The 12,867-nt window shown below is 46.4% G+C and overlaps 1 protein-coding gene across 2 annotated transcripts in view; it reads left to right on the forward strand.

The window, feature by feature from the left end:
* Positions 1-12,867, forward strand: part of TSPAN2 (tetraspanin 2) — a 40,861-nt gene that overhangs the window by 23,099 nt on the left and 4,895 nt on the right. The window contains exons 3-7 of one of the 2 annotated variants that reach the window (XM_007454788.1): positions 1,773-1,870; positions 3,381-3,455; positions 4,749-4,847; positions 6,082-6,153; positions 8,644-8,727. In XM_007454788.1, coding sequence (XP_007454850.1) covers positions 1,773-1,870; positions 3,381-3,455; positions 4,749-4,847; positions 6,082-6,153; positions 8,644-8,727 — 428 coding nt within the window. The remainder of the gene's footprint in view (positions 1-1,772; positions 1,871-3,380; positions 3,456-4,748; positions 4,848-6,081; positions 6,154-8,643; positions 8,728-12,867) is intronic. The other variant, XM_007454789.1, reaches the window with a different exon arrangement.

Below are 12,867 nucleotides of genomic sequence, written 5' to 3' on the forward strand. Positions count from 1 at the left end.
GGAAGAGCAGGGCTTCCCGGACCCTGAAAAGTGCCCTGAGAGCAGCCTGGGTGGTACAGGGAGCAGAGCAGCCCAGCCTGCCACCTAGTCTGTCGGGGAACAGAAAGATCTGCCCACAAACCACTGTCAGCCCCCAGAGGGGCCCCCGGAGACACCCTGCAGGCCAACCTCAGGGTTTCCCCACAGAAGTGGGACGCCAGCTCCCTGCCCTCTCGTGGATGGGAGTGGTTCCCAGCTGACTCATATGAATAAAATGCAGAAAATAAAGTTGAGGTGATTGGCATTATTTTAAGTAAGTCGAGTGCCAGGCCCCATATTGTGTTCTAACTTATCTCAGGATCAGAAAAGGAAGTAAAAAACTGGCTTGCTTTTATTTCTCTCAGAACGAGACATTTCTGCCCTTCTCTTTCTCGGTGGAACAGCTGTTCCTGTGGCTTGACTTCAGAACTAAGTGAAACGACCACCTGAGTTAAGGCCGCTGTTATTGGTGGAGAGGCAGGATGGGATAATGGTGATGAGCTAGCTTTAGAGGCAGATGGATTTTTTTTTTTTTTTTGCATGTCCGCGGGCCTCTCACTGTTGTGGCCTCTCCCGTTGCGGAGCACAGGCTCCGGATGCGCAAGCTCAGCGGCCATGGCTCACGGGCCCAGCCGCTCCGCGGCATGTGGGATCCTCCCGGACCGGGGTGCGAACCCGTGTCCCCTGCATCGGCAGGCGGACTCGCAACCACTGCGCCACCAGGGAAGCCCCAGATGGATGTTTTTATCCCAGCTCTATGATCTTGGGCAAGTCACTTAACCTTGGGGGGCCCAGTTCCTCTGTCTAAAAAAATAGAGATAATAATGGTACCTGCTTCATGAAGATTAAATTAATAAATCTGTGCTAAGTGCTTAGAATAGTGCCTGGAGAAAATAAGCCCTTAAAATAAATGTAGCTAATATTATATTAATAATAACATTATTTGGTGCATATTACCTTATCACCTCCCCTCACTGGCTATTTTCTTGTAACACCACCTTGCGTGCATCCAGTGTATATGGTACTGCCTTCTAGAGTTTATCATTCACACAAAACTATATTGTCTCATCGCTGTGCCCTCCGTCCCTCTCCTTGACTAAAAGCTCCCCTCTTCCATTCCACCCACTCCCTGCTTCTCCATCTGAGCCTGGGCAGATCGACGGCCCCCCTCCCCTCCCAGACACTTTGTCCTCAGGGTCTCTCATGAGATGGGGACAGCCACTAATTCCAGAGTGCCACGAGGGCCACAGGCTTCTAGGATGGTAGGGGGTTCACGTCCCAGCTCTGGCACTGGCTCCTCACCACCCCTGGACCCACTGTCGCCAATCTCTGTGCATGGTATTAACGCCCACTTTACAGGGGTGGCGGAGATCTGGCAGGTGAAGTGCGTGGCACGTAGGAGACACTTGCAGATGACTAAGCGTAAGCTGTGGGACAAAGGCGATTTCCGATCCTCGCTGGTTGTGTGAGCCTGGGCGGCTTCCTTCACCTCTGTAAGCATGGGCTTTCTTTGTTCCCTGGGGATTACAGCAGCCCCTACCTCTCAGGATCCTTGTGCAGGATATATGAAGCCAGGTGTATGAAGCTCTCAGCAAGAAGCCTTCCACAAGGGTTACCTTTATCATATTAACAACTGAAGGCCCTGCCGGGCCAGATGCCTGGGGCAGTGGTGGCAGAGGCTGGGCTGGCAGCATTGGTGCCGGGGAGAGTGCCCATCTTGAGTAGTCAGCATCTTCTCTGGCCTCTTCCCCCAGGGCTCTATGTGCTGGTTGGAGCGGGGGCCCTGATGATGGCCGTGGGCTTCCTCGGGTGCTGTGGAGCCACGCGGGAGTCCCAGTGTGTTCTCGGATCTGTAAGTGGGGCGAGGTGGGGAGGGACTTGGCCTGAAGGAGCTGGACGTTCTCTTTATCCCTACCTCTGTGGAAAATGTGAAAAAAAAAAAAAAACAGGTCATTAGTGTGAAGATGTTTTGGGAGAAAAAGTGCCTAATAATATTTCACAGTGAGTGAGGCAGCTACAAGATTCCCATAGTCAGGGCAGTACTGTTATCTATAAGAAAAGTACTGCTGTTTGAGATCAGTAATTTAAACAAGCATACCTCTTGTGGTTTATTTTAAGCTATTTAGTTTAGTAGCCTCTGGTTTTTTTAAAAAAAAAAAAAAGAAATAATTTCCGTTAACTGCTATACATCCAGTGCCAACGTGACCTAAGAAAGAAGCGGAGCAGGAAGGAAGTTTTTGTGTTTCTCCATGAGGAGAAATGGTAGTTTTATTAGGCGGCCTCTCCTTACTAATTGCAACCTTTGGTGTTTGAACTGTGGCTGCTTCTCCCGACCTCTCTCTCTTTTTAAAAATAAATTTATTGATTGATTGATTGATTTTGAGGTGTGCTGGGTCTTCTTTTCTGCGCACGGGCTTTCTCTAGCTGCGGCGAGCGGGGGCCACTCTTCCTCACGGTGCGCGGGCCTCTCACTGTCGCGGCCTCTCTTGTTGCGGAGCACAGGCTCCAGACGCGCAGGCTCAGTAGTTGTGGTGCACGGGCCCAGTTGCTCAGCAGCATGTGGGATCTTCCCAGACCACGGCTCGAACCCGTGTCCCCTGCATTGGCAGGCAGATTCTCAACCACTGCGCCACCAGGGAAGCCCTTCTTCTGATCTCTTGCCATGTAAGATTCCTAACTCATTCCCTCAGTTCTCTATTCTTTCTCTTTCCCCTGTTGCTGAGCATCTCAGGTCTTGTTTATCAGTGAACTTAGTTTAATCAGAGCAGAGCCCGAGATTGGAACAGAAATCTGTCCAGAAGGACACCCTTCACCCCCACTTCCACCTCCTCAGGGAAGCCATCCAGACCGCGCAGTCTCAAGTCACCCCCTCCCCAAACCCAGTCCCACCAGCCACTCTCTATCTTCTGGTCTTATTTTATATCTTTATAGAATCTCTTGTTCATCAAGTAGTCATGGAACATATGGGTGCCGGGCACTGTTCTAGGTTGTGGGATTTCTATATCACTCTCTGAAATTAACTTACTCTTTTATTGCTTATTCATTTATCATATCCTCCTCTCTCCACTGTAAGATCCCTGAGAGCAGAGGCACTGAGATCTTATCTTATTCACCACTGTATACCCAGCATCAGGGACAGTACCTGGCACAGAGCAAATGCTCAATAAACAATTGCTGAATGAATTAATGAGTGAATGAATGTGTGAACAAACTACGAATGAACTAAGGGGCCAAATGCTTCCTGCTAGATGTCTTCAAACTAATAACCTTGCCTAGTGTTTTTCAAAAGGAACTAGAGTCAGAGGTTAAGTTAACTGAAAAGGTACTGAATTAATGAAGTTAGTATTTTCTCTCCTCTACAGTTTTTTACCTGCCTATTGGTGATATTTGCTGCTGAAATAACCACTGGAGTATTTGCTTTCATAGGCAAGGATGTAGTAAGTAAATATTACTCATAACTGTTTTTTAACGATAGTTAAAGTGTTCTCTTTACGGCAAAGGTCATGAGAATACTGGTACCCACAGTGATATTCCAAAGCCAAATAACCCCCACAATAATCGTTTATGCAGAACTTTTTAACCTAGGAGTGTGGTGTGGACTTTAGCATATGTGTGTATGTGTGTGCGTGCATATAGGTGCACACATATTTCTGAGGAGATAGTTCATAGCTTTCATTAGATATATAGAGGGGCCTATGTTTTTTTGTAACAAAAGGATCTCTGATTTAAGATGATCCCGTTTGGAATGTGGGAGGAGTTAGATTGCAGGTATGAGAAAGAAGGATGGGGAAGAACACGCATTCTCATCCCTTGTTAGCCTGTCCTTTGTCCTTAGGGTTTGGCCTGGGCAGAGGCCAGGTCACCCTCAAAGACTATAGCCAGCCTCCTGCGTGCCGGTGAAGCCAGTTTGTTAAGATTTTTGCTCAAACTATAGATGAGCAGAATAGGTTATCAGGAGAATCCACAGAGGAAGGGGCCTTTTTAGGTGTAAACATGCAGTGGGGAAGAGAGGAGTGAAATGGAAAAGGAGGAAGAATGGAATCTTAAGTTTACTGTATTTTACATAAATTCATGTGCCATCAATATTGTGTTTGTGAACTTATTTTGGATTTTAAAAATGGTAAGCATCTAGAATAAGTAAATGTCACCTCCTCTGGAATTTTTCTAAAGTAGCTGGTTATATCTGTAGGTTAGAGGAATTGGATCTTATGACTTCTTGAGAGCGTATGGATTTGGGGATCACATGCAATTATACTAGAAAAAGCATTCTCTACGTTTTCTATGATATTTGAATGCTGAAACAGTTTTCCTTGGTCTTGAACACCTTTTAAACCATGTCGTGAAAAGACTTGAGTACCTGTAACCAATGGAGTCCCAAGAATGCATAGGTTTCTACCCTGGCTGTGCACCAGAATCACCTGGCTGGGGCCCAGGAATCTGGGGTTCAGCTGTTGCTGATGTCCATTCAAGGTTGAGAACCTCCACTCTAATAAATCTTTCCAGTCTATGAAAATTATTCTTGGTTAATCTATCCTTCCATCTTCAGAAGCATATTAGAAACTCCAGAATCTATAATCTGTTCCATATAGGCAGAATTACCCTTAAATCCAGATAAACACATGGAAACGCCATATTTTTGAAGGGTAGGGAAGAGGGGCTTTTTCTTGATGAAAGGGGAATGTTTGAAACTTCTCACTCACGTCCTCTTTTTTTTCCTGGTAATTTTTCAGGCTATACGACATGTTCAGACCATGTATGAAGAAACTTATAACGATTACCTTAGAGACAGGGAAAAGGGAAATGGGACTCTCATCACCTTCCACTCAACAGTAAGTGACTTTGCTTCTTCCTTAAAATGGAATCTTCTAAAGATTATACATGAGCCAGGTTCTCTCTAATCGCCTACATTAAAAATAAACTGAGTGAAGCCAGGCAACTGCACTGTATGTCCACCTTCGTGGGAGCCACGGTTTGCATTATGTGTAGAACCTAGAAGAGAAAGAGGCCTAACACAGAGTCGACAGAAGGAAGTCAGGACATGCACCCAAAGAGACAGAAGAGCACACACAAATAAGAACATCGAGAGAAAGCCGCCCAAGTAAACATCAGGTTCTCTCAAGAGTGGCCTTGTGGTGTAACTGAAACAGCTGTGACCTTCAAGTCAGAAAAGCTTATCTCTAGCTGCAGCTGTGCCGTGGAACAGCTTTGTGACCTGGAGCAAGTCCCTTGCCTTCCTGATCCTCACTCAGCGCCCTCAGTTGTAAAATGAAGGGGCACATGAGACAGGCACGCTGCTTTTCTCCCGGGACATCCTGTGAGAACGTGCTGTCAGTGCAGTTTTCTCAGCTACAGGCGGTTAATCAAGGAAGGCTCCCTGGAGGAGATGGGCCAGGTCAGTGTCGTCCTGATTTCTCAACCACTGTCATATGGAGAGGTAGCTATGAACTCCTGGCCAGGTGTTTTAAGGTAGCCCAGTTCTTGTCTGTCACAGGTCTGTCCTGGAAGGTGCCAACCATTTATCCTGTTCAGCTGCAGCTGCCCCAGGGACATCAGACAGCACACAGGTTCCTTTGTCTGTGAAGGGCAGCCGTAAGGCAGGACACCTGTTGGCTGGCCAGTATTCAAGCCCCAGTCTTTTAGCCCCTGGGGTTTACTGTGGCCACTTCTCCTGTCCGTCCCAGGCTCTCCTCAGTTAATGAGCCTTTCCTGAAGCTCATAAAACTTCAGCTATTCAGCAAGGCTGAAAGGAAGAATCTAAAGACCCAACTCCTGTCTAAAAAACAGCAATTTACACAGGCACTGTCAGCTAGCTTCTTGCCTTATTTGGATTGCCTTCAGTCACCTCCTGTCATAAAACTTGGAGGAATTTGGTGAAGTCGTTTCTTGCTTTGCTAGCATGACTACATGACTCTTCATACTGTCTCCAGAATGGCCACTAGGTTGTAGTGTCAGGCCTCAGAGCTGTTTTGCGGCCTCAGCACACCCAGTCCTTAGCAGTGATACCCGGACTTGTAGCTTCAGCTTCTCCCTCCTTGTCCTAAAAGCTCTTTTCTGGCTCTCTAGTTTCAGTGCTGTGGAAAAGAAAGCTCTGAACAGGTCCAACCGACCTGCCCAAAGGAGCTCCTAGGACACAAGGTAAGCTTCTCTACCAGGTTCCTATCCTGCCTGTGGTGTTAAGATGGTTCTTGCCCTTGGGGTGGAGGGGTGATTCTGGGAGGCCCTCTGCCAGTGGCTTCTAGCCTCAGCTTTACTCTATGCAGAATAAGTGAGGCAATGATGAGTCCCAGTCTCCTGGTACCCTGGGGAATAATGGTGTGCTGACTTGCCAGTAATGATGCAAATGCAGTGGCATTAATTAAGCTCACCAGGGCCAGAGGTATGCACCCTAAGGATGTTGCCCCGTACCCTTCCAGAGGTGTCATTGCACTGATAAATTCTTCCTTTATTAAGTGCTGTGTGGCAGGCACTATGCCAGGTTCTGGAAACTCTAAGGTGAAAAACACATGGTCCCTGCCTCAGTGGCCTCCCAGACTAGTCAAGGGAGCTGACGCTTGGCAGAGCACAGTATCTGTACAGTGTACAGTGGAGTCAGGAAAGCTTGCAGAGGATGGATCCTTGAGCCAAGTTTTGACAAAGGAAGGTCATTCCAGGCCCAGAAAGCAGCAAGAACAGATGAAATTCCAGGACTGGAGGAGAAAAGGGAGCGCAGAGGGAGCGGTGAGGGACATTTTCGAAAAGGCAGGCAATGGCATGGTTTTAAACCGGCAAGTTCGGAGAAGCCATTGCTTTCAGCAGAGGATTAACATAATCCGTTTTGCATTGCTGAAAGAGCACGCAGGCTGCTGGGTATGACCGGTAGAACAGAAGGCTGGAGACCAATGGAGGGAGGCCGCTTAGGTGGCACTTATGTTTTGCCTGGTGAGAGAGGATGAGGAACTAGAGCAAGTCACACACCGTGGGGAGGGAGAGGAGGCGACAGATACAGAGACGTCCGGGGTAGAGTCAACAGGCACGGGTGACTGACTGGGTGTGAGTGGGGAGTGAAAGGGAGGAAGCTAAGACTTCAGATGGCTGCTTGGCTACAGAGAAGGAGAGGCTGAGTGTGTAGGAAGGGAAGGAGATAAGTGACAGCACAGGCTTCCTGAGGAGATGAGAGAATAAGATCCAGAGCCAGTAAAGGGGTTGACTTTCAGCAGAGCAGGGCACTTCTTTGGCTTTAATGAGAAGGAAGTAAGAAGCAGTGTGCCTTTCTCATCTGCATGCTCACTGCCTACAGCAATACCTGCCACCGGATGAATGGAGCGTGTAAGTTTATAGGTGCAGGTGAGGAAGGTTGGAAGAATTTCTACGGCTTGACTCCAATAAGTAAGGGAGCCACTATCTAGAGCAGTGGTTCTCAACTTTTACCAGAATGTATTGTAGTTATTTTTGTGAGTCTGTGTCCTTCTCTAAACTATGAGCTCCCTGAGGGCAAAAGTAACCATGCCTTATTTTCTCCATATCCACCATGCCATTCTGGTGACTAATGCAAGGCAGATGCTCAAGAAATATTTGTTGTATGAATGAATGATGAATGAATGAAGTATGACAGGAGATGTGAGGATAGCAGTAAGAGTTTCATATAGCTTAGGTGGGCATCAGAGAGAGCTGACCATTGACAAGTAAAAGGACCTGGGCAGCCTAAGGACAAAATTGGGTTGAGAGAATACCTCTGTATTTAAGAGGACCAGATAGAAGTTGGAGAAACTAATTGCAATTACAAGTGATCTGTTGTGCCCCCTGTCCAATATTCCTCCATCCGTGAAGTTTCTTTGGACCTACACTGCACAGGTCTCTATGGGACACAGATGAAAGAATAGGGCCACCCAGCCCAGCCTCCATAGAAGAGAACAGTCCTCCAGCCCCCAACACTTGGCTTTCCTTTGTCAAATTTGAACCTATACAGACTTTATAGCTTCTTACTAGGTGATGCCTACCTTGCATAGTAAATTGGACTAAGTAGGGCTTCCCTGGTGGCGCAGTGGTTGAGAGTCCGCCTGCCGATGCAGGGGACGCGGGTTCATGCCCCAGTCCGAGAAGATCCCACGTGCCACAGAGCGGCTGGGCCTGTGAGCCATGGCCGCTGAGCCTGCGCGTCCGGAGCCTGTGCTCCCCAACGGGAGAGACCACAACAGTGAGAGGCCCGCATACCGCAAAAAAAAAAAAAAAATTGGACTAAGTATGTAGAAAGTCTTTTAAACTATAAATGACAATCCAAAAGCAAGGGGCTATTATTTGGGGGATATTTTACTTTTTTTCATTTGCTGAAAGTAAGAAGAGGCCCCAAATTTTTAATGCCTCAGGTCCCAGAATAGCTTCATCCGGCCAGGTTTCAGGGCTTTGAAGCAGCCATTGGCCTAAATAGGAAAATTCCACCAAAAGGAGAGTATTATCATCTTTCCCCCAACAACATTTTTGCTTTAAAGTTATCAGAGTGATATCTGGGAGGAATGGTTTAAATATGAACAGAAGCTGACATGGGTTAACTCTCACAGCATGCTCTGTAGAGAAGGAAAGGATTGGATCAGGGTGATGATTCACACATACCATCAGCTGTTATTCCTGACTTTTTCTTTTCCAAAACAGAATTGCATTAATGAAATTGAGAGCATAATCAGTGTTAAGCTACAGCTCATCGGAATTGTCGGTATTGGAATCGCAGGCCTCACGGTAAGAAAGTTCCAGAACATACCTTCTTTGACTCCTAAGAAGCCTTGAACCTTTGTATCTTATTTCTCTTCAAATGTGATATGGCAGTATCTTAGGAGAGATTTTTCATAAAAGACAAAGATGTTTTTGACAGAATATCTAAGAACAAAGCTAATTAGATACATCAACACTTAGTTCTCTCAAATATGATACCAATTTCAATTTTAAGCTAATTATGACTTTGAGTTTATCATTGCAATAAATTCCCATTTTAAGGTCACCAAGCTTAAACTAGATGAGTGATTTTTGTTTTTGTTTTTGTTTTTGTTTTTGTTTTTTTCGCTACGCGGGCCTCTCACTGTTGTGGCCTCTCCTGTTGCGGAGCGCAGGCTCTGGACGCGCAGGCTCAGCGGCCATGGCTCACAGGCCCAGCCGCTCCACGGCATGTGGGATCCTCCTGGACCGGGGCACGAACCCGTGTCCCCTGCATCAGCAGGCGGACTCTCAACCACTGCGCCACCAGGGAAGCCCTAGATGAGTGATTTTTAATGCTGGGTCTCTTCCTTTGTTAGATATTTAAGATAACATAGATTAAACTCTCTCACCTATGATTTGCAGAGGTAGCACAGTGTAGTGATTAACAGTGCAAACTCTGGCATCACACTGTCTGGATTCAACTGCTAGCTCCACTACTTAGAAACCCTGGGGTCACTGGAAAGTTTCTTAATTTCTCTATGTCTCAATTCCCTCATCTGCAAAATGGGGATTTTAATATATCAACCTCAGAAAATTGTTGTGACAATTAAGTGGGATAATACATGTAAAGTATTATTAGGAATTAATTCATATAAAGGGTCTGGAACATAGCACTCAATAAATGCTAGCTCTACATAGAATCTGAGTGTTCCCAAACCCTGAATCCAGGCGAACTATATATGGAAGTGTGAAGCATAGTGCATCCTTGCACCTGTAGGTAGCTCAGTACTTCTAAAGTACAAAAGAAGAGTGTGCAAGAGTTCATAGGGGCAGAAGGCTATGGTAAGTGTAGCAAGAGATGACACTGGAGAGGGTTATGAGGGTCCACAGAATTGTGTTCTTTGTGTGACTTTTTTTTTTTTTTTTTTTTTTTGCGGTACGTGGGCCTCTCACTGTTGTGGCCTCTCCCGTTGCGGAGCACAGGCTCTGGACGCACAGGCCCAGTGGCCATGGACAACGGGCCCAGCCGCTCCGCGGCATGTGGGATCTTCCCGGACCAGGGCACGAACCCGTGTCCCCTGCATCGGCAGGCGGACTCTCAACTACTGCACCACCAGGGAAGCCCCTGTGTGACTTTTTGATAGGTTGGGCTTTAGCCTTAAGGTAGAGGGGAGCCACCCAGGTTTGGAAGGACCTGTAGTGCAGTGTGGAGATAAAGTTGGAGGGAAGTAAGATTGGAGTCAGGTAAGCCCATAAAGAGGTGATTCCCATTGTCCAGGGGCTGAGTGATAATAGCTAATGCTAAGATAATACTTACCCTCTAGCCCTCCTATGTAGATTAATTCATGGCCTAAGCTAAGGCAGGAGCAATGGAATTGTGAGGAAATCAATGAATTGGCAGTTCTTAGGGGACACACAATCATCTTCCCTCCTTTCTGTATTTAGAGCACAGAGGGCTGGGGCAGTGGGTGAAAATACTATGCTGAGGACCTCCCAATCCAGGGACTTCTCTCAGGGCCTCTCCACCCGCCCCGGGGCTAGCCCGATGGCCAGTCTGCGGCTTCCCAAGGACAATTCCGAGGCACAAGATTTGAAAATGTTCTGCATTAATGGAGGTATCAAATAGACGCTCCCAACAATTCTACAGTCTCAAGGAATGAGCATTCTAGAAGTGGTCACCCCTGACTCGTGACAGTGGCAGGATGAGTTTCTTTCTGAGGGGATCCCTTTAGGTACGAGGTCTAAGCAGGAGTTGCATCCAACCTTACAACCACGGAAAAGGGGAAGGCCCTGTGTTGGCCATCTTGCCTCAGAAGAAACGCCCAGAGTTTCTTCTTTAATTCTTTTCTTCATAAGGTAAGAGTTTCACAATGTAATCAGTTAACAAAATGTCCATTAGGTGTCTCCCCTGCCACACACTGGCACTGAGTTCTGTCAGCCAGAAGCTTGGAGCCCTGATCCCAGCTATTCCCTTAAGTCTGCCCCTTCCCTTCCAATAACTGATAACACATGCCTTTTTAAATTCAGCATTTACAGATCCTAGTCTAATGTAGGATGGGATTGAGGAGAGAATCAGAGAGTTATGGTACTGATTTCTTTGAACAAAGATTGATAGTAGTCTATGAACAACGCACCTACAGATAGCATATCATAGGCTCTGCAAAATTAGTAAGAGAAGTGATTGAGGACAAGAAGGATTTTTTGGCATCCTTCTATTCAAACCATTTAAGTAGCTATTAATTTTGCTAAATATTTGGCTTTTCAAAGAAGCATCCAAGTGGTAGAAGATGTCAGTAATACCATAGTACAAACACCTCAATTTATGCTTTGGTAGAACTATTGAGTTAAATTATAAAGCATCATGTACACTTAAAAATGAACTGGGAATGAAGAGATGCTCCACTTTTTAATATGTGGTCACAGTTGCAAAAATTCAAAGCTTTGCCAGCAATAGAAAACTATTTAGACCACAAGTGTATTTAAACAACAAGTGGTTACAAACACATTTTCCAAAATAAAAATATAAATGAGAGAGACTGGTTCAAGACGGTGGAGTAGAAGGACGTGCACTCACTCCCTCTTGCAAGAGCACTGGAATCACAACTAACTGCTGAACAATCATTGACAAGGAGACACTGGAATTCACCAAAAACGATACCCCACATCCAAAGACAAAGGAGAAGCCACAGTGAGATGGTGCGAGGGGCGCAATCACAGTAAAATCAAATCCCATAACTGCTGGGTGGATGACTCACAAACTGGAGAACACTTATACCACAGAAGTCCACCCACTGGAGTGAAGGTTCTGAGCCCCACATAAGGCTTCCCAACCTGGCGGTCCGGCAACGGGAGAAGGAATTCCTAGAGAATCAGACTTTGAAGGCTAGCGGGATTTCATTGCAGGACTTTGACAGGACTGGGGGAAACAGAGACTCCGCTCTGGAGGGCACACACAAAGTACTGTGCGCATCAGGACCCAGGGGAAGGAGCAGTGACCACATAGGAGACTGAACCAGACCTACCTGCTAGTGTTGGAGGGTCTCCTGCAGAGGCAGGGGGTGGCTGTGGCTCACCGTGAGGACAAGGACACTGGCAGCAGAAGTTCTGGGAAGTACTCCTTGGCATGAGGCCTCCCAGGGTCGGCCATAAGCCCCACCAAAGAGCCGGGTAGGCTCCAGTATTGGGTCGCCTCAGGCCAAACAACCAACAGGGAGGGAACCCAGCCCCACACATCAGCAGACAAGCAGATTAAAGTTTTACTGAGCACTGCCCACCAGAGCAACACCAAGCTCTACCTACCACAAGTCCCTCCAATCAGGAAACTTGCACAAGCCTCTTAGATAGCCTCATCCACCAGAGGGCAGACAGCAGAAGCAAGAAGAGCTACAATCCTCCAGCCTGTGGAACAAAAACCACATTCACAGAAAGATACACAAGATGAAAAGGCAGAGGGCTATGTACCAGATGAAGGAACAAGATAAATCCCCAGAAAAACAACTAAATGAAGTGGAGGTAGGCAACCTTCCAGAAAAAGAATTCAGAATAATGATAGTGAAGATGATACAGGACCTCAGAAAAAGAATGGAGGCAAAGATTGAGAAGATGCAAGAAATGTTTAACAAAGACCTAGAAGAATTAAAGAACAAACAGATATGAACAATACAATAACTGAAATGAAAACTGCACTTGAAGCAATCAATAGCAGAATAACTGAGGCAAAAGAACGATTAAGTAACCTGGAAGATGGAATGGTGGAATTCACTGCTGCAGAACAGAATAAAGAAAACAGAATGAAAAGAAATGAAGAGAGCCTAAGAGGCCTCTGGGACAACATTAAACGCAACAACATTCGCATTATAGGGGTCCCAGGAGGAGAAGAGAGAGAGAAAGGACTCGAGAAAATATTTGAAGAGATTATAGTCGAAAACTTCCCTAACATGGGAAAGGAAATAGCCACCCAAGTCC

The sequence above is a fragment of the Lipotes vexillifer genome, unplaced genomic scaffold (genome assembly GCF_000442215.2).
Source record: "Lipotes vexillifer unplaced genomic scaffold, Lipotes_vexillifer_v1.1 scaffold998, whole genome shotgun sequence".
In the NCBI taxonomy this organism is placed as follows: domain Eukaryota; kingdom Metazoa; phylum Chordata; class Mammalia; order Artiodactyla; family Lipotidae; genus Lipotes; species Lipotes vexillifer.